This window comes from Aedes aegypti, chromosome 2 (assembly GCF_002204515.2).
Source record: "Aedes aegypti strain LVP_AGWG chromosome 2, AaegL5.0 Primary Assembly, whole genome shotgun sequence".
NCBI classification, from domain to species: domain Eukaryota; kingdom Metazoa; phylum Arthropoda; class Insecta; order Diptera; family Culicidae; genus Aedes; species Aedes aegypti.
Genome location: NC_035108.1, coordinates 421,431,070 through 421,451,066, shown reverse-complemented (window position 1 = coordinate 421,451,066; position 19,997 = coordinate 421,431,070). Strand labels below are relative to the sequence as shown.

At 33.1% G+C, this 19,997-nt stretch overlaps 1 protein-coding gene across 2 annotated transcripts in view; it reads right to left on the bottom strand.

Annotated features, from left to right (window-relative positions):
- The window catches only part of LOC5568941 (mitochondrial uncoupling protein 4), a 29,461-nt gene extending 21,433 nt beyond the window's left edge, over positions 1–8,028 (bottom strand). The window contains exon 1 of one of the 2 annotated variants that reach the window (XM_021847482.1): positions 7,165–8,028. Coding sequence is in view for 1 of the 2 variants with exons in the window: in XM_021847481.1 (XP_021703173.1) it covers positions 778–796 (19 nt within the window). In the remaining variant the exon portion in view is untranslated. Of the gene's footprint in view, positions 1–777; positions 974–7,164 lie in introns of those variants that run through there. The other variant, XM_021847481.1, reaches the window with a different exon arrangement.
- Positions 8,029–19,997: the final 11,969 nt, after the last annotated feature.

Below are 19,997 nucleotides of genomic sequence, written 5' to 3'. Positions count from 1 at the left end.
CTCGAATTTTTCCAACAATTAGTAGATTTAGCTAGAAAACTTCAAAAGTTGTTATGAGAAATTCAGTGCAGGATCTGTGCAGGAAACCGAAAAATATATGTACAGGTCTTCGCTAAGCATTTAATCAGAATCCATTACGATCTTCCCATAAACTCATCAAATTTGTGAGTGTCAGAAGTCATACGGTTGTGCAAAGCTCGGTTAAAAAAAAGTTTCGTCTGTTGTAAAGTGCATGCTAGGCACCATTTCTGCGCATTTTAGGCCTTTTCTGCACGAATCAAAACTATAGTCCTAGCCAAATATTAATTAAACACAACACTATTTTTATCACATCAGTGTAGCAAATAATGGATAAATATTAGATACAACTTAGGAATCATAAGATATCATATGAAATGTGACATTTAAAGGTAACTTTTGCACTATGCTTTATTATCTAAGCATAGCATTAAAATGTGTCACCTGCATGTCTACAACAGCTGTGTTTTACAACTTATATTCGCCATTCGCATCTAAGCAATGGACTGCTACCAGTCTACGTATTTATAGTGCAGCCTGCTTGTTGCCAAAATAAAGAATTCTAATAATAGTAACAAACTATCAACTGCGCTTTTACTTTCCACGGCAAATTCTGATTGCTAGATGACTGAAGTAGTGTAACTATGTTTCATAATTGTATTCACACGTGATACCTACGACATTAGTTACTTCATCTCTAGAAAGACTAATTCGATGAAACAAATAAAAAATGTATATGAATGATTCCCAAAAACTTACAGCTTTTCACTGTTTGCATCGTACAGCAACCTAATCCCCGGATAAGCACAGCTTGTTACTAGAAATGCAGAGCGATCCAGCAGCCCTTAGAACCGCAACAGTCCCCGAAACGCACGCACCACAAAAATCTTGCCGCGGTTGAGCTTGCACCTTTACTTGTTCATCGATTCTAATCGCGTTCGAAACTAATCTTGATTTAGTCTCAATGCAGCCGGGCAGTTCCCTTTGTCCGTCGGACGAACGTCTCGATAGATTAGTGCGGGGGATTGCAAAGCGTGCCACACGGAGCACTTTCTGACATTGGACGGCGAGCCGTACTACTACTGACATGGCGCAAAAAGTGAATTTGAAATTACTATTAGTTCCATTTTATCTTCTTCTTCTTTTTTGACATTACGTTCATATTGGGACAGAGCCTGCTTCTCAGCTCATGAGCACTTCCACAGTTATTAACTGAGAGCTTTCTTTGCCTAAATTGTCATTTCCCAGGTAAGTCTAGTAAATTTCCATTACGAAAAGATCCTGGACGGACTTTCAGCATGGCTTTGCTTTGTAGCCGTGGGCTCTAACCACTCGGCTAAAGAAGACCCTATTCTCAAATGTAGATGCCATTAACATTTCTCCCACGAATTTCTGCAGGCTTTTTCGGATTATAACTCCAGAACAGAAACAGAAACGGAAACAAACATAAATAATCAAAACAAGAACCAGAAGATAAGATAATTTCATTTTCAGATAATCCGGTATTTAGCCAAAGTATTCATTAAACATAGCTACACACTTAAAAAAATACGGATTACGGTAAAAATTCACCGTAATCTCAACAGCTGAAGCTTCGGTGAAAAATTACCGAACAATCTGTAAAATCTTTGAACGAGATCATAAAGAAAAATTAGAAAATGGCTCAGACCGGGGATCGAACTCCCGACCTACCGATCAGGAAGTAGGCTTGCTACCACTAAGCCAGCTTACACTGCTTGTTAGTGATGTGCAAAAACTGCAACAAAAGGAAGCTCATGCCTGCCAGAACGACTGTCACACAATTTCACAGAAGTTTGGTGGAAATAATGCTGTTACCGAACTGTTCGTTAGTATGTCACAGGGTTACAGTAAAATTGTTAGTTTCACGGATTTTTTCCGGTAAAATAATAGATTTCACGGATTTTTTCCGGTAAAATAGTTGATTTCACGGATTTTGTCGGTAAAATAGTAGATTTCACAAGAAAATCTGTAATATTGTTGTTTACAGTTCAATTTCGGTGATTTATTTTACAGGATACTGCGATTTATTTTAAGTGTGTATGAAGATTTTCTTATGATTTCATTTAGTGATTCTTTCACGGACTTCCTAAAAGATTACTCCAAGAATTTCGTGCAAGGTACCTTCAAGAATTCAAGTTGATGATGATTTGTCTGAAGATAATGTCAGGAAGGTTCTAAATATTTCACCAACAATGTCTTCAGGAATTCCTCCAAAGGTTCTTCAAATCTTTTATTTGAAGTTCCAAATTCTCCAGGAATACAGTGGCCCAATTTCATATTCGTACGGGATACTGTTTTCACATCAAGTTAGTAAAAAACTATTAAATGATGTATTGAGTTTAAAATACTTTATCCACATTGAAGGTCATAGGTGTCATCTATTATTTGGCAATCACAAAATGTTACCATTTACGTTCATCTATGGATTAATGGAAAAGTATCGAATTTATGTCTAAAATTCACCCAATTTCATATTTGTACACCTACCAAAATTAAAACGTTGAACATTCAAAACTAAATTTTAAAGCTCTATTTGATTGCTGAAGTGCTTTATTATGATGCTCGGATGTTTGGACAATTTATTAGCGGACATATATGAAATTTAGGTAAAATTATGAGAAATTCTGGTTTTCCAATGATTTTTTTTTTTTTGTATGGTATTCAGTTGGAGCTGCCTGACAGCTTAACTTGTCAAGGCTGAACCCTCGGTCTGGCTTTTGCCAAGTTTCCCCTCTACCAGGACCAATACTCAGACGGACTAGGCAATGGCGCCCACATGAACACTGTTTTTATTAGTATTGTGACGTGGTAGTTTTTGAAAAGTACCCATATTCCCTTGCTTCTGAGAAAAGGAAGCATTATGAAAATCAGCATCTCCATTAGAATTTGTTCGAAATAGTAGTGTAGAATTTGTTTGAAATAGTAGTGCATTACTAATACTGTCTAGTCGAAATGGTTTTGAATAATTTGTCATTCAAGTGTTATTCTGATTACTATTGTCTTTTACGTAAGATTAGAGTCTTAAATGTCAAGTGTCGTCAAGTCTTAACAAAATTAGGCTGTTTAGTAGTAGTTCTAGTTAATTTCATTTTTTGTTGTTAAAAGTATTTATTGGTCATTACGTTCATATATCCTAAAAGAAAAACTCGCTTTCCTTGTCTGTTCAACAATTTTCGAAACTAGCAAGTGTACCCTAATGATCGATCTCAGCGTCTTACTTTCCATAGTCATTTTTATAGTAAATATTGAAGAGTAAAGTTACCTTAATAGATAGCTTTATAGAAGCTACAGTCTACAGATAGATAATAGAAGCTACAGTCTCCTACAAGATTCACTTTTCGGTGGCAAATGCAATGCTTCACAACGCCTACTTTCTACTTGTAAATTTTGCGAAAATGAAGCTGGAATTAGATTATTTATACCGCTGTTACAGAAGAGGTATTTCTTATTATGGCAATGTAAAAACCATATTAAAATAAGATTGTCGCCACTTATTTCTACTCAGTGAATCTACTAGTCATTTTCCTAGAAGTTCCTAAGTATTCCCTACGATGTATCTAGCTAGCTAATAGTAAGAGTGGCTACGGATCATTCTGGTTAGCAAAAGGCAAACTGAACGTCACCAATAGTATTAATGTCCACATCGAATAGATTAATTATTTGAAATGGGCATCAATTCTATCAATGACGCAGAATGTCCGTTGGATCACATCCTAGATATTATTGCGTCTATGCCATATGAATTATGACGCGGCTTTAAGCAAAAAATGCCAAAATGTGATACCACCACTACAGGTTACGCCTTTGGTTTCCATCATATGGGCTAATGGATTATGCCCTCCCATCGCGGCAAGGTCGCATAACCAAGGGGAGGGAAATTCTGGTTTTCCAATGATTTTTGCAATAAAATCCAATAATTCTAACAATAACGTTCATTATTGTCATTTGATCCAGACTATTAATTATATTCGTGAGCTCTGATAGAAATTTAGTTGAACTGTATACAGCTTACAGGAATCATAAACAGTTTTCATCCCTTTTGAGTTCTGAAAATTCTTGTGCAATAACTTCAAAACTCTTCTAACATGATATTTTTAATCAATTTAAACCAAATTTTCATTCTAAACAACAGGTAAAGGTTAATTTTGAAACTTGTCTGTAAAAAGAATTTGAACTACGAACTTCATTTTACAATAAAGTACCCTAAACTACGCTGTACAAACCTCCACATAATTGATGTTATCGCAATATTCAATTATCTTTGAATTACTATTCAAATTATATTCAAAATAGCACCCAATTTTGCAATTTATTGATTTTGTAAGATAAATACAAAATAAATTGAATGAGTAGAGAGCATTGATATACTTTTTTTAGAATATGTCCTGCTGTTTTCATCATTTTATAAAGCGTTTGTGTTGCGGTTACGGCAATAATATTTATTCTATAAATCTCTGTAATCATGTTTGGTAGTAAAATGAAAATTAAAAATAATAATTACGCAATGTTTTGATGGGAAAATTAACTATGGATTATGTATATCCATTTAGGAGCCAAACTGAGAGAAATTGACCAAAGGTTTTGCTATTGATTTGTTAAAAAAAAATTATTACCTATGTTCCAAAACTATAAGTTGTCGATATCCACTCCTAGCTACTCTAAAACTGATTATAATTTTTTGAAACTTGTACAATATTCGCATTAATCATTCTTAAGGACGTGATGTTGAATAAAATTTAAGTCCAACAATAGACTTATCGAATATTTTAGCAAAAACATGGAAAAAGTGGTTTTTTTCTTAAATTTACCTAAGTTTCAAATATGTCCGCTTATAAATTTTTCAAATGTACTCTACTACATCTAAACAACACAACGAAGAGCTTAAGCAATCATCTAGTCCATTAAAAATTAGTTTTGTATGTTGTAGATATATTTTTTGTTAGGTGTACGAATATGGAATTGGGTCAATTATAGTCACAAACTCAATACTTTTCCATTATTCCAAAGACTTAAGCAGTTTGTTATTGCCAAACAATAGATGACACCTATGACCTTCGTTATTGATAAAGTATATCGAAGTCCATGCACCATTTAATAGTTTTATACCAACTTGATATGGAAACAGTGCCCCGTACGAAAATGAAATTGAGTCACTGTATATCATTGTTTCTTGTATCGATGCCGCTATGATTTCATCCAAGGTTTCCGGTTAGGCCATATTCAAGTATTTAAGCAATAATTACTCCAGGGATTCCTCTACAGATTTCCTAGCACTTTTTTCCAACATTGTCGTAAAGGAATTTTTCTAAGAATACCTTCTGGAATTGCTCTAGAGATTCCTCCTAAAATTTCTTGAAATAGATATCAAGAATTTGTTTTGGGAAATTTTTACATGAAGTTCTTAAAAATAGTATCCAGGGAATAGTCATGGATATTTTCATAAATAATTGTAAAAAATCCAGAATGTATTTTTATGATAAATACTGCAGAAATCTCTGATAAAACTTTGGTAGGAATTTCTGATGAACTTCTGCAATATATCTGAAAAAAAAAACTCCAGGACTCCAGAGGAAATCTTGTTGGTTTTTCTATTTCGAATTATCTCCGAAATAGAAAATCCAACAAGATTTCCTCTGGAGTCCAGGAGTTTTTTTTTCAGAGATGATGATCGAATCAATCGAAAGAAACCAGCGTGGGCTTCGTGGCCGTGCGGTTAGTGTCATAAGGCAATGAGCGCATTATGTTATGGGGTGTGGGTTCGATTCCCGCTGCATCCGTTGAAACTTTTCGGTATGTTTCTCTCGGCTGTACTATTGAAGCATGCCTGTCCGTTGTCTAGTGTTAAGTTACAGTCTGTGCAGCTAAATGGCTGAAGACGGTGTCCGTGTCTTAAAAAAGATATTCCTGGTGAAATTTGTGTAGGAAGTACTCGAGAAGTGAAAAATTGAGAAGGAGTGCCTGGATAAAACGATGGATAATTTCCCAGCGAATGTTTTTGAGGGAGGAACTCCTAATCGTATATATTTAGAAATAATCTTTGGAAGAACTCTTCATAGTTTTCCTGATATAAAACCTGGAGAAATTTCAGGGATAACGGCATAGGTGAATCCTATGAAAATCTTTATAAACTGGGAAACAAAACTTTGCAGATTTTTCTTGGAGAACTTCTGTAGTATATTTTGGAGAAACCAGAAAAAGTAAGTAGAATCAAGCCTGGAGTAATCTCTTACTAATTATTGGAGGAAATTTCGTTTGATTCCCTGGAATTATGGAGCATCCATATAAAAATAAAAGAAAGAAATTATAGAAATCTTCTTTTCTTCTTTCTGGCGTTACGTCCCAACTGGAACAAAGCTTCTCAGATTAGTGTTCTTATGAGCACTTTCACAGTTATTAACTGAGAGCTTTCTTTGTCTATTTGACCATTTTTGCATGTGTATACCGAACCCACGACCCTCAGCATGGTCATGCTGAATAGCTGCGCGATTACCGCAACGGCTATCTGGGCCCCATCTATATTATAGAAATCTCTTGATAAATATGTGCAGCGATGCCTGGAGGAGTCTCTGAATGTATTTCAGAAGAAGTCTCTGGAGTAATCACAAACATAATTGCTGAAATCTTTCCTCGAGGTATAAGAAGAAAATTCCTGAAGATGCTCTGAAATAATTGTGCAATAGTCTTTGAAGGTTCTTCTAGAATTTTGCATCGGGATTCACTGCAAGGGATATAGGAAAGAGGTAACCTTAAATACTATTTCAATACAACAAGAGACTTGGAAGACCTTCTTCCAAACATGGAGACTTTTTTTAGACAGCCAAGTTAATAGTATCTATGTTATGTTATAACATTAACCAAATATGCTTCTTGGGACAAGCAATTTAAAAACCTCTGATTTCAAGTAGGTAATCGCGCGCATCGACTAAAAGCTGGGCAACTCGCGGTAGAGAAGGCGAATAAAGCGCGGAACTTGTTTATAAATAAAAAGAACCTTCACCTTCGGTACCTACATAGTCTGGTTAGGAGCGGCTAATAGTGGTCGGTTTTCATGTGTCTGTAGTTAACGCTCATAACTGATCTGTTAATTTAAATATAATTAAAAAAAGAGTAGACAATTGTACATACCTTTTTAATCAAATTCAGATAGTTTCAGGTAGTCTGAGTTTCTTGATCCTCCGACTGTTTATCCAGCTGATCAACTTCCACAGCCAAACAACACCATCAAGCATCAAAATGGAACACCAGAAACGAGGTTGCTATCCGGTTCGGTGACAACGTCTGCAGAGGGGTGATATGGTGCAGCAGGTAGGAAGAAGATAGGACAAGGGTGGTAGCTGCTGATGGTAAGCGATAGGCGTTGTGTGCTGCTATTGCACGGCCTGCAATTTAGCTTGAATGTGTCGTGGAGTGCTGTCTGCAAATAGCTCTTTCTCCACATTGAAGCGATCTCGGGCAAGGAACCACAATTACATAACTGATACCATTTACAACTATCGACTTCTTTCCACGTAGCTGCCCACCGGATGCGAATCTGCTGCTGCTCCTGTTACTAGCAATCGTTGTACATCTACAGGCAACTGGACCACGGGATTCATCCCAGATTTTCCCCTTCGCACTTAGATCTGCCTTCCCGGGAGCATCGATACAAAATCAAGAGAAACCCAACACAACAAAAAGAAAAATCACTGCTTTCAAAAGAAAGGGCTCGGGCAAGCCTAAAAGAAGTCTATCAGAAAACTTTTCCTCAGATTGATAATCAACACGTATTGTTCGATAATTGCCATTTTATGTGGTCCTGCTGATGTGATGTGCACTACTAGAGTTTAGTGGCTACTTCCGGAGTTTCCGCACTGAAAGCTGCTAATGGCTGAAGCAGCAGAAAAACAACATGACGGTTGTTCGTGACACAAATAAAAACAACACACAACGGGCACTCCGCAGCCGAAACAAACCACTCGGATGCACATTCACGAAGAGACTGAAGCGACTGAGAACCGAAATGCGATTTTCGTGCAGTCCGAAGGCAGACGGCCAGGAGCACGAAAACTAGTCTAACAACGCAACAAACTGTAAAACAGATGGTCAAAATTTAGAATCGTTAAACGAAAGTCGAACAAGATAATGCAGTTGTACTGAAAGCTTTATTGGGTCATTGAGTCGGCTGAATGAAATCTTTTTTAACCATTTACTATCCAGCTTTTTTCGAGCGCCAATGGCTGCCGCAAATAGCCTCGCTCTCTGATAAGGATCAAACTATATGACGTTTGGCTTGGGTCCGTTCCATATAAATGATCCAAGCCAAATGTCAAATAGACCTACCCCTATCAGACAGCGAGCCTTGTTTCGGCAGCAATTATCGGTTTTAAAAAGCTGGATATATTGAAAAATAAAGATATTAAAGCACAATAAAATCGTGTTACACCTGGAAAAAAAGTGCTACAAAAACTGTGAATTTTTCATCACTGAACAACCCAATTTATCACGTAGAGACCCAAAGAGGAGTAAACGCCCAGGGTTTCAAATCCCGATGCTCGATGATCTTGTGGTGTCTGCCACACGCTGTACACATGCAAAAATGATTAATCAACAATGAAGCCCTTATATAACTGTGGAAGTTTTCTTAAGAACACTTGGCTGAGTAGCAGGAACTTTCCGAGTTGGGACGAAATGAAGGAGTAAAACATGATAATACTTTGAGAATTCACTCACAATTTATTATTCTCAACTTAATTTGGTTACATTTTTTACCAATTTATATCCTTCGTTACACAGTGTGATCCCGCTTTTACAGAAAGTGTCAGCTGTATCGTTTTCGTGCAGTGGGGTATCAAACTTTTGACCAATGAAAACTCACCGAAACATCTTTATCGGTGCCTTAAAGGCCTAAACGTATCTCGCCGAAAACACATGGGGGTGAAATTTTTTGAAATTACGAATTTACGCGATTCTCGTTAATTTGGATAAGGCCAAAATTGATTGACACACTACAACGCAGTACCCAAGTAACATTAGTAGCTAAATAACAGTCAATTCAGCTGGAATTAGCTTGAAAGTTTTTTGTTCAACTATCTATGGATCATTAAAATAACCAAAACAGCCACTATGAAAAGCATAGATAGCGCCACCGTAGCCTTATGTGTTTGACAGAACAGCAATGCTGTCACAATGTTAAATCCCATATACAGAGGCGCCTTTGTTTTGTTGCGGTGAGCACTAACAGAAAACTACCTTCAATGATCCATTCTTTCGCAAAAATGTTTGTTGGGTATTGTATTGTATATCCACTTGAATGTTGGATTATCCCGGCTATTTGGAAGAATGTTCGAAACAATCGTTGAAAATCGAGGGGAATCTCAATGTATTCCATCTGGATAAAACAATGTTGCCAATTTTGTTGAAACCCAAAATTAGGATAACTATATATACCTTACGTGCAATATGTTGGCAGAGGTGGAAACTAGTCGGGACGGAATCGGACGGATTAGGCGGAATAACACATGGAACAGTTTCTGTTAAATCAAACGCGTCTGCACTTCTTGCCGATTTATTTTAGAATGAATTGACAATGGAATGTAAATCAAACAAAATACGTCATAGGCCTATTCACATGACGTCTCAAATCAGCTGATCGGGAAGCACTTTGACAGTTCTTCTATGAAAATGACAGGCCCGTGTTAGCACCGGTCCTCCACCGATGTAAACAAATGCATAGACGGATCTGTCACATGAAAAGGCCTATAGGAAGTATGTATAGTGTTGCCAGTATTATTGTTAAGAGTGCTGACAACGAGGGGTGGATTACACAGTACAACACAATCAACTACTGGCACTTATTATATTGTTTCATTGAACCTGTATTTTGATGTCAATCTATCCAGCAGGATACTTTTCACAAAAATGAAAACTAATACCGTATCGTGCGTGTACCAACTGCGTACCATAGCGTACCTCGCGGGATTTTGAACGTACCTCACGTTTTCATCAAAAACGATGATCCTGCTGAATAGATGGTCGATTTTTTGAAAATCTAGGCAAACCGTTCCGATTTTTTCGGAAAATGCATGTACCAACGACGTACCTTCCGGATCTAACCTCGGTTTTAAACGTACCTCAAAATTTTCCATACTTTCTTATATAAACTTTTTTAAATCGCTTTATATGTTTAATAATTGCACAGAATCAGATTCCTTGTAAAATTTTAGCCCGAAAACATGTAAAAAACTTTATACTTAAGTTGAAATTTGACAACTTTATGGCAAAAAACGTAATCTTATTACGCTATATGTGAGATTTCGAATAAACCCCTTAATGTATACTACAAGATGTGTTCATACAATTGCCTGGATGTATGCAACACTTAACATTAAACATAGAAGCCCATATCAAATATTAGCCGTGATGTGAACGGGTTTAATATGTAACATATAGAAAATAAATGATACTTAGGGATACATAAGTAGCAACTATGATATATTAGGAAAGTTTAATGTAATGCAGTAAAGTTTACTAAAATCATCTGAAAATCATTCCTAGGTTTGTAAACTACATTTCCACTGTACTCACATTGAACGTACCTCGATATATTTCAAATTTTATGAATAATTTGTATGCATATGAAGAAACACCCATATATAGAGGTTTCAGCCAAAATTGTTTAAGTACGTTGCATAATTCTTACTTAAATGTACTTAAGTCACCTGAAAATCATTTATAGGATTGTAAACTACATTCCCACTGTACTCACATTCAACGTACCTCGGTATATTTCATATTTTATAAATAATTTGTATGCATATGAAGAAACACCCATATATAGAGGTTTCAGCCAAAATTATATAAGTACGTTGCATAATTCTTACTTAAATGTACTTAAGTCACCTGAAAATCTTTCCTAGGTTTGTAAACTACATTCCCACTGTACTCACATTGAACGTACCTCGATATATTTCATATTTTATAAATAATTTGTAAATATAAGAAGAAACACCCATATATAGAGGTTTCAGCCAAAATTATATAAAACGTTGCATAATTCTTACTTAAATGTACTTAAGTCACCTGAAAATCATTCCTAGGTTTGTAAACTACATTCCCACTGTACTCACATTGAACGTACCTCGATATATTTCATATTTTATAAATAATTTGTATGTATATGAAGAAACACCCATATATAGAGGTTTCAGCCAAAATTATATAAGTACGTTGCATAATTCTTACTTAAATGTACTTAAGTTACCTGAAAATCATTAAAAGGTTTGTAAACTACATTCCCACTGTACTCACATTGAACGTACCTCGATATATTTCATATTTTATAAATAATTTGTATGTATATGAAAAAACACCCATATATAGAGGTTTCAGCCAAAATTATATAAGTACGTTGCATAATTCTTACTTAAATGTACTTAAGTCACCTGAAAATTATTCCCAGGATTGTAAACTACATTCCCACTGTACTCACATTGAACGTACCTCGATATATTTCAAATTGTATGAATAATTTGTATGCATATGAAGAAACACCCATATATAGAGGTTTCAGCCAAAATTATATAAGTACGTTGCATAATTCTTACTAAAATGTACTTAAGTTACCTGAAAATCATTCCTAGGTTTGTAAACTACATTCCCACTGTACTCACATTGAACGTACCTCGATATATTTCATATTTTATAAATAATTTGTATGTATATGAAGAAACACCCATATATAGAGGTTTCAGCCAAAATTATATAAGTACGTTGCATAATTCTTACTAAAATGTACTTAAGTCACCTGAAAATCTTTCCTAGGTTTGTAAACTACATTCCCACTGTACTCACATTGAACGTACCTCGATATATTTCATATTTTAAAAATAATTTGTATGCATATGAAGAAACACCCATATATAGAGGTTTCAGCCAAAATTATATAAGTACGTTGCATAATTCTTACTTAAATGTACTTAAGTCACCTGAAAATCTTTCCTAGGTTTGTAAACTACATTCCCACTGTACTCACATTGAACGTACCTCGATATATTTCATATTTTATAAATAATTTGTAAATATAAGAAGAAACACCCATATATAGAGGTTTCAGCCAAAATTATATAAAACGTTGCATAATTCTTACTTAAATGTACTTAAGTCACCTGAAAATCATTCCTAGGTTTATAAACTACATTCCCACTGTACTCACATTGAACGTACCTCGATATATTTCATATTTTATAAATAATTTGTATGTATATGAAGAAACACCCATATATAGAGGTTTCAGCCAAAATTATATAAGAACGTTGCATAATTCTTACTAAAATGTACTTAAGTTACCTGAAAATCATTCCTAGATTTGTAAACTACATTCCCACTGTACTCACATTGAACGTACCTCGATATATTTCATATTTTATAAATAATTTGTATGTATATGAAGAAACACCCATATATAGAGGTTTCAGCCAAAATTATATAAGTACGTTGCATAATTCTTACTTAAATGTACTTAAGTCACCTGAAAATCATTCCTAGGTTTGTAAACTACATTCCCACTGTACTCACATTGAACGTACCTCGATATATTTCATATTTTATAAATAATTTGTATGCATATGAAGAAACACCCATATATAGAGGTTTCAGCCAAAATTATATAAGTACGTTGCATAATTCTTACTAAAATGTACTTAAGTTACCTGAAAATCATTTAAAGGTTTGTAAACTACATTCCCACTGTACTCACATTGAACGTACCTCGATATATTTCAAATTGTATGAATAATTTGTATGCATATGAAGAAACACTCATATATAGAGGTTTCAGCCAAAATTATATAAGTACGTTGCATAATTCTTACTAAAATGTACTTAAGTTACCTGAAAATCATTCCTAGGTTTGTAAACTACATTCCCACTGTACTCACATTGAACGTACCTCGATATATTTCATATTTTATAAATAATTTGTATGTATATGAAGAAACACCCATATATAGAGGTTTCAGCCAAAATTATATAATTACGTTGCATAATTCTTACTTAAATGTACTTAAGTCACCTGAAAATCATTCCTAGGTTTGTAAACTACATTCCCACTGTACTCACATTGAACGTACCTCGATATATTTCATATTTTATAAATAATTTGTATGCATATGAAGAAACACCCATATATAGAGGTTTCAGCCAAAATTATATAAGTACGTTGCATAATTCTTACTAAAATGTACTTAAGTTACCTGAAAATCATTCCTAGGTTTGTAAACTACATTCCCACTGTACTCACATTGAACGTACCTCGATATATTTCATATTTTATAAATAATTTGTATGCATATGAAGAAACACCCATATATAGAGGTTTCAGCCAAAATTATATAAGTACGTTGCATAATTCTTACTAAAATGTACTTAAGTTACCTGAAAATCATTTAAAGGTTTGTAAACTACATTCCCACTGTACTCACATTGAACGTACCTCGATATATTTCAAATTGTATGAATAATTTGTATGCATATGAAGAAACACTCATATATAGAGGTTTCAGCCAAAATTATATAAGTACGTTGCATAATTCTTACTAAAATGTACTTAAGTTACCTGAAAATCATTCCTAGGTTTGTAAACTACATTCCCACTGTACTCACATTGAACGTACCTCGATATATTTCATATTTTATAAATAATTTGTATGTATATGAAGAAACACCCATATATAGAGGTTTCAGCCAAAATTATATAATTACGTTGCATAATTCTTACTTAAATGTACTTAAGTCACCTGAAAATCATTCCTAGGTTTGTAAACTACATTCCCACTGTACTCACATTGAACGTACCTCGATATATTTCATATTTTATAAATAATTTGTATGCATATGAAGAAACACCCATATATAGAGGTTTCAGCCAAAATTATATAAGTACGTTGCATAATTCTTACTAAAATGTACTTAAGTTACCTGAAAATCATTCCTAGGTTTGTAAACTACATTCCCACTGTACTCACATTGAACGTACCTCGATATATTTCATATTTTATAAATAATTTGTATGTATATGAAGAAACACCCATATATAGAGGTTTCAGCCAAAATTATATAAGTACGTTGCATAATTCTTACTTAAATGTACTTAAGTCACCTGAAAATCATTAATAGGATTGTAAACTACATTCCCACTGTACTCACATTGAACGTACCTCGATATATTTCAAATTGTATGAATAATTTGTATGCATATGAAGAAACACCCATATATAGAGGTTTCAGCCAAAATTATATAAGTACGTTGCATAATTCTTACTAAAATGTACTTAAGTTACCTGAAAATCATTCCTTGGTTTGTAAACTACATTCCCACTGTACTCACATTGAACGTACCTCGATATATTTCATATTTTATAAATAATTTGTATGTATATGAAGAAACACCCATATATAGAGGTTTCAGCCAAAATTATATAAGTACGTTGCATAATTCTTACTTAAATGTACTTAAGTCACCTGAAAATCATTCCTAGGTTTGTAAACTACATTCCCACTGTACTCACATTGAACGTACCTCGATATATTTCATATTTTATAAATAATTTGTATGCATATGAAGAAACACCCATATATAGAGGTTTCAGCCAAAATTATATAAGTACGTTGCATAATTCTTACTTAAATGTACTTAAGTCACCTGAAAATCATTAAACGGTTTGTAAACTACATTCCCACTGTACTCACATTGAACGTACCTTGATATATTTCATATTTTATGTATGCATATGAAGAAACACCCATATATAGAGGTTTCAGCCAAAATTATATAAGTATGTTGCATAATTCTAACTTAAATGTACTTAAGTCACCTGAAAATTATTAGGAGGTTTGTAAACTACATTCCCACTGTACTAACATTGAACGTACCTCGATATATTTCAAATTTTATGAATAATTTGTATGCATATGAAGAAACACCCATATGTAGAGGTTTCAGCCAAAATTGTTTAAGTACGTTGCATAATTCTTACTTAAATGTACTTAAGTCACCTGAAAATCATTTATAGGATTGTAAACTACATTCCCACTGTACTCACATTCAACGTACCTCGGTATATTTCAAATTTTATAAATAATTTGTATGCATATGAAGAAACACCCATATATAGAGGTTTCAGCCAAAATTGTTTAAGTACGTTGCATAATTCTTACTTAAATGTACTTAAGTCACCTGAAAATCATTTATAGGATTGTAAACTACATTCCCACTGTACTCACATTCAACGTACCTCGGTATATTTCATATTTTATAAATAATTTGTATGCATATGAAGAAACACCCATATATAGAGGTTTCAGCCAAAATTGTTTAAGTACGTTGCATAATTCTTACTTAAATGTACTTAAGTCACCTGAAAATCATTTATAGGATTGTAAACTACATTCCCACTGTACTCACATTCAACGTACCTCGGTATATTTCATATTTTATAAATAATTTGTATGCATATGAAGAAACACCTATATATAGAGGTTTCAGCCAAAATTGTTTAAGTACGTTGCATAATTCTTACTTAAATGTACTTAAGTCACCTGAAAATCTTTCCTAGGTTTGTAAACTACATTCCCACTGTACTCACATTGAACGTACCTCGATATATTTCATATTTTATAAATAATTTGTAAATATAAGAAGAAACACTTATATATAGAGGTTTCAGCCAAAATTATATAAAACGTTGCATAATTCTTACTTAAATGTACTTAAGTCACCTGAAAATCATTAAAAGGTTTGTAAACTACATTCCCACTGTACTCACATTGAACGTACCTCGATATATTTCATATTTTATAAATAATTTGTATGTATATGAAGAAACACCCATATATAGAGGTTTCAGCCAAAATTATATAAGTACGTTGCATAATTCTTACTTAAATGTACTTAAGTCACCTGAAAATTATTCCCAGGATTGTTAACTACATTCCCACTGTACTCACATTGAACGTACCTCGATATATTTCAAATTGTATGAATAATTTGTATGCATATGAAGAAACACCCATATATAGAGGTTTCAGCCAAAATTGTATAAATACGTTGCATCATTCTTACTTAAATATACTTAAGTCACCTGAAAATCATTTAAAGGCTTGAAAACTACATTTCCACTGTACTCACATTGAACGTACCTCGATATATTTCATATTTTGTAAAAAAAATTGTATGTATATGAAGAAACACCCATATATAGAGGTTTCAGCCAAAATTATATAAGTACGTTGCATAATTCTTACTTAAATGTACTTAAGTCACCTGAAAATTATTAGGAGGTTTGTAAACTACATTTCCACTGTATTCACATTGAACGTACCTCGTTATATTTCAAATTTTATGAATAATTTGTATGCATATGAAGAAACACCCATATATAGAGGTTTCAGCCAAAATTATATAAGTACGTTGCATAATTCTTTCTTGAATGTACTTAAGTCACCTGAAAATCATTTATAGGTTGGTAAACTACATTCCCACTGTACTCACATTGAACGTACCTCGATATATTTCAAATTTTATGAATAATTTGTATGCATATGAAGAAACACCCATATATAGAGGTTTCAGCCAAAATTATATAAGTACGTTGCATCATTCTTACTTAAATGTACTTAAGTCACCTGAAAATCATTAAAAGGTTTGTAAACTACACTCCCACTGTACTCACATTGAACGTACCTCGATATATTTCATATTTTCTAAATAATTTGTATGCATATGAAGAAACACCCATATATAGAGGTTTCAGCCAAAATTGTATAAATACGTTGCATCATTCTTACTTAAATATACTTAAGTCACCTGAAAATCATTTAAAGGCTTGAAAACTACATTTCCACTGTACTCACATTGAACGTACCTCGATATATTTCATATTTTGTAAAAAAAATTGTATGTATATGAAGAAACACCCATATATAGAGGTTTCAGCCAAAATTATATAAGTACGTTGCATAATTCTTACTTAAATGTACTTAAGTCACCTGAAAATCATTAAACGGTTTGTAAACTACATTCCCACTGTACTCACATTGAACGTACCTTGATATATTTCATATTTTATGTATGCATATGAAGAAACACCCATATATAGAGGTTTCAGCCAAAATTATATAAGTATGTTGCATAATTCTAACTTAAATGTACTTAAGTCACCTGAAAATTATTAGGAGGTTTGTAAACTACATTCCCACTGTACTAACATTGAATGTACCTCGATATATTTCAAATTTTATGAATAATTTGTATGCATATGAAGAAACACCCATATGTAGAGGTTTCAGCCAAAATTGTTTAAGTACGTTGCATAATTCTTACTTAAATGTACTTAAGTCACCTGAAAATCATTTATAGGATTGTAAACTACATTCCCACTGTACTCACATTCAACGTACCTCGATATATTTCATATTTTATAAATAATTTGTAAATATAAGAAGAAACACTTATATATAGAGGTTTCAGCCAAAATTATATAAAACGTTGCATAATTCTTACTTAAATGTACTTAAGTCACCTGAAAATTATCAGGAAGGCTTGTAAACTACATTTCCACTGTATTCACATTGAACGTACCTCGTTATATTTCAAATTTTATGAATAATTTGTATGCATATGAAGAAACACCCATATATAGAGGTTTCAGCCAAAATTATATAAGTACGTTGCATAATTCTTTCTTGAATGTACTTAAGTCACCTGAAAATCATTTATAGGTTGGTAAACTACATTCCCACTGTACTCACATTGAACGTACCTCGATATATTTCAAATTTTATGAATAATTTGTATGCATATGAAGAAACACCCATATATAGAGGTTTCAGCCAAAATTATATAAGTACGTTGCATCATTCTTACTTAAATGTACTTAAGTCACCTGAAAATCATTAAAAGGTTTGTAAACTACACTCCCACTGTACTCACATTGAACGTACCTCGATATATTTCATATTTTCTAAATAATTTGTATGTATATGAAGAAACACCCATATATAGAGGTTTCAGCCAAAATTGTATAAGTACGTTGCATCATTCTTACTTAAATATACTTAAGTCACCTGAAAATCATTTATAGGCTTGAAAACTACATTTCCACTGTACTCACATTGAACGTACCTCGATATATTTCATATTTTGTAAAAAAAATTGTATGTATATGAAGAAACACCCATATATAGAGGTTTCAGCCAAAATTATATAAGTACGTTGCATAATTCTTTCTTGAATGTACTTAAGTCACCTGAAAATCATTTATAGGTTGGTAAACTACATTCCCACTGTACTCACATTGAACGTACCTCGATATATTTCAAATTTTATGAATAATTTGTATGCATATGAAGAAACACCCATATATAGAGGTTTCAGCCAAAATTATATAAGTACGTTGCATCATTCTTACTTAAATGTACTTAAGTCACCTGAAAATCATTTAAAGGTTTGTAAACTACACTCCCACTGTACTCACATTGAACGTACCTCGATATATTTCATATTTTCTAAATAATTTGTATGCATATGAAGAAACACCCATATATAGAGGTTTCAGCCAAAATTGTATAAATACGTTGCATCATTCTTACTTAAATGTACTTAAGTCACCTGAAAATCATTAAATGGTTTGTAAACTACATTCCCACTGTACTCACATTGAACGTACCTTGATATATTTCATATTTTATGTATGCATATGAAGAAACACCCATATATAGAGGTTTCAGCCAAAATTGTATAAGTACGTTGCATCATTCTTACTTAAATATACTTAAGTCACCTGAAAATCATTTATAGGCTTGAAAACTACATTTCCACTGTACTCACATTGAACGTACCTCGATATATTTCATATTTTGTAAAAAAAATTGTATGTATATGAAGAAACACCCATATATAGAGGTTTCAGCCAAAATTATATAAGTACGTTGCATAATTCTTTCTTGAATGTACTTAAGTCACCTGAAAATCATTTATAGGTTGGTAAACTACATTCCCACTGTACTCACATTGAACGTACCTCGATATATTTCAAATTTTATGAATAATTTGTATGCATATGAAGAAACACCCATATATAGAGGTTTCAGCCAAAATTATATAAGTACGTTGCATCATTCTTACTTAAATGTACTTAAGTCACCTGAAAATCATTAAAAGGTTTGTAAACTACACTCCCACTGTACTCACATTGAACGTACCTCGATATATTTCATATTTTCTAAATAATTTGTATGCATATGAAGAAACACCCATATATAGAGGTTTCAGCCAAAATTGTATAAATACGTTGCATCATTCTTACTTAAATATACTTAAGTCACCTGAAAATCATTTAAAGGCTTGAAAACTACATTTCCACTGTACTCACATTGAACGTACCTCGATGTATTTCATATTTTGTAAAAAAAATGGTATGTATATGAAGAAACACCCATATATAGAGGTTTCAGCCAAAATTATATAAGTACGTTGCATAATTCTTTCTTGAATGTACTTAAGTCACCTGAAAATCATTTATAGGTTGGTAAACTACATTCCCACTGTACTCACATTGAACGTACCTCGATATATTTCAAATTTTATGAATAATTTGTATGCATATGAAGAAACACCCATATATAGAGGTTTCAGCCAAAATTATATAAGTACGTTGCATAATTCTTTCTTGAATGTACTTAAGTCACCTGAAAATCATTTATAGGTTGGTAAACTACACTCCCACTGTACTCACATTGAACGTACCTCGATATATTTCATATTTTCTAAATAATTTGTAAGCATATGAAGAAACACCCATATATAGAGGTTTCAGCCAAAATTATATAAGTACGTTGCATAATTCTTTCTTGAATGTACTTAAGTCACCTGAAAATCATTTATAGGTTGGTAAACTACATTCCCACTGTACTCACATTGAACG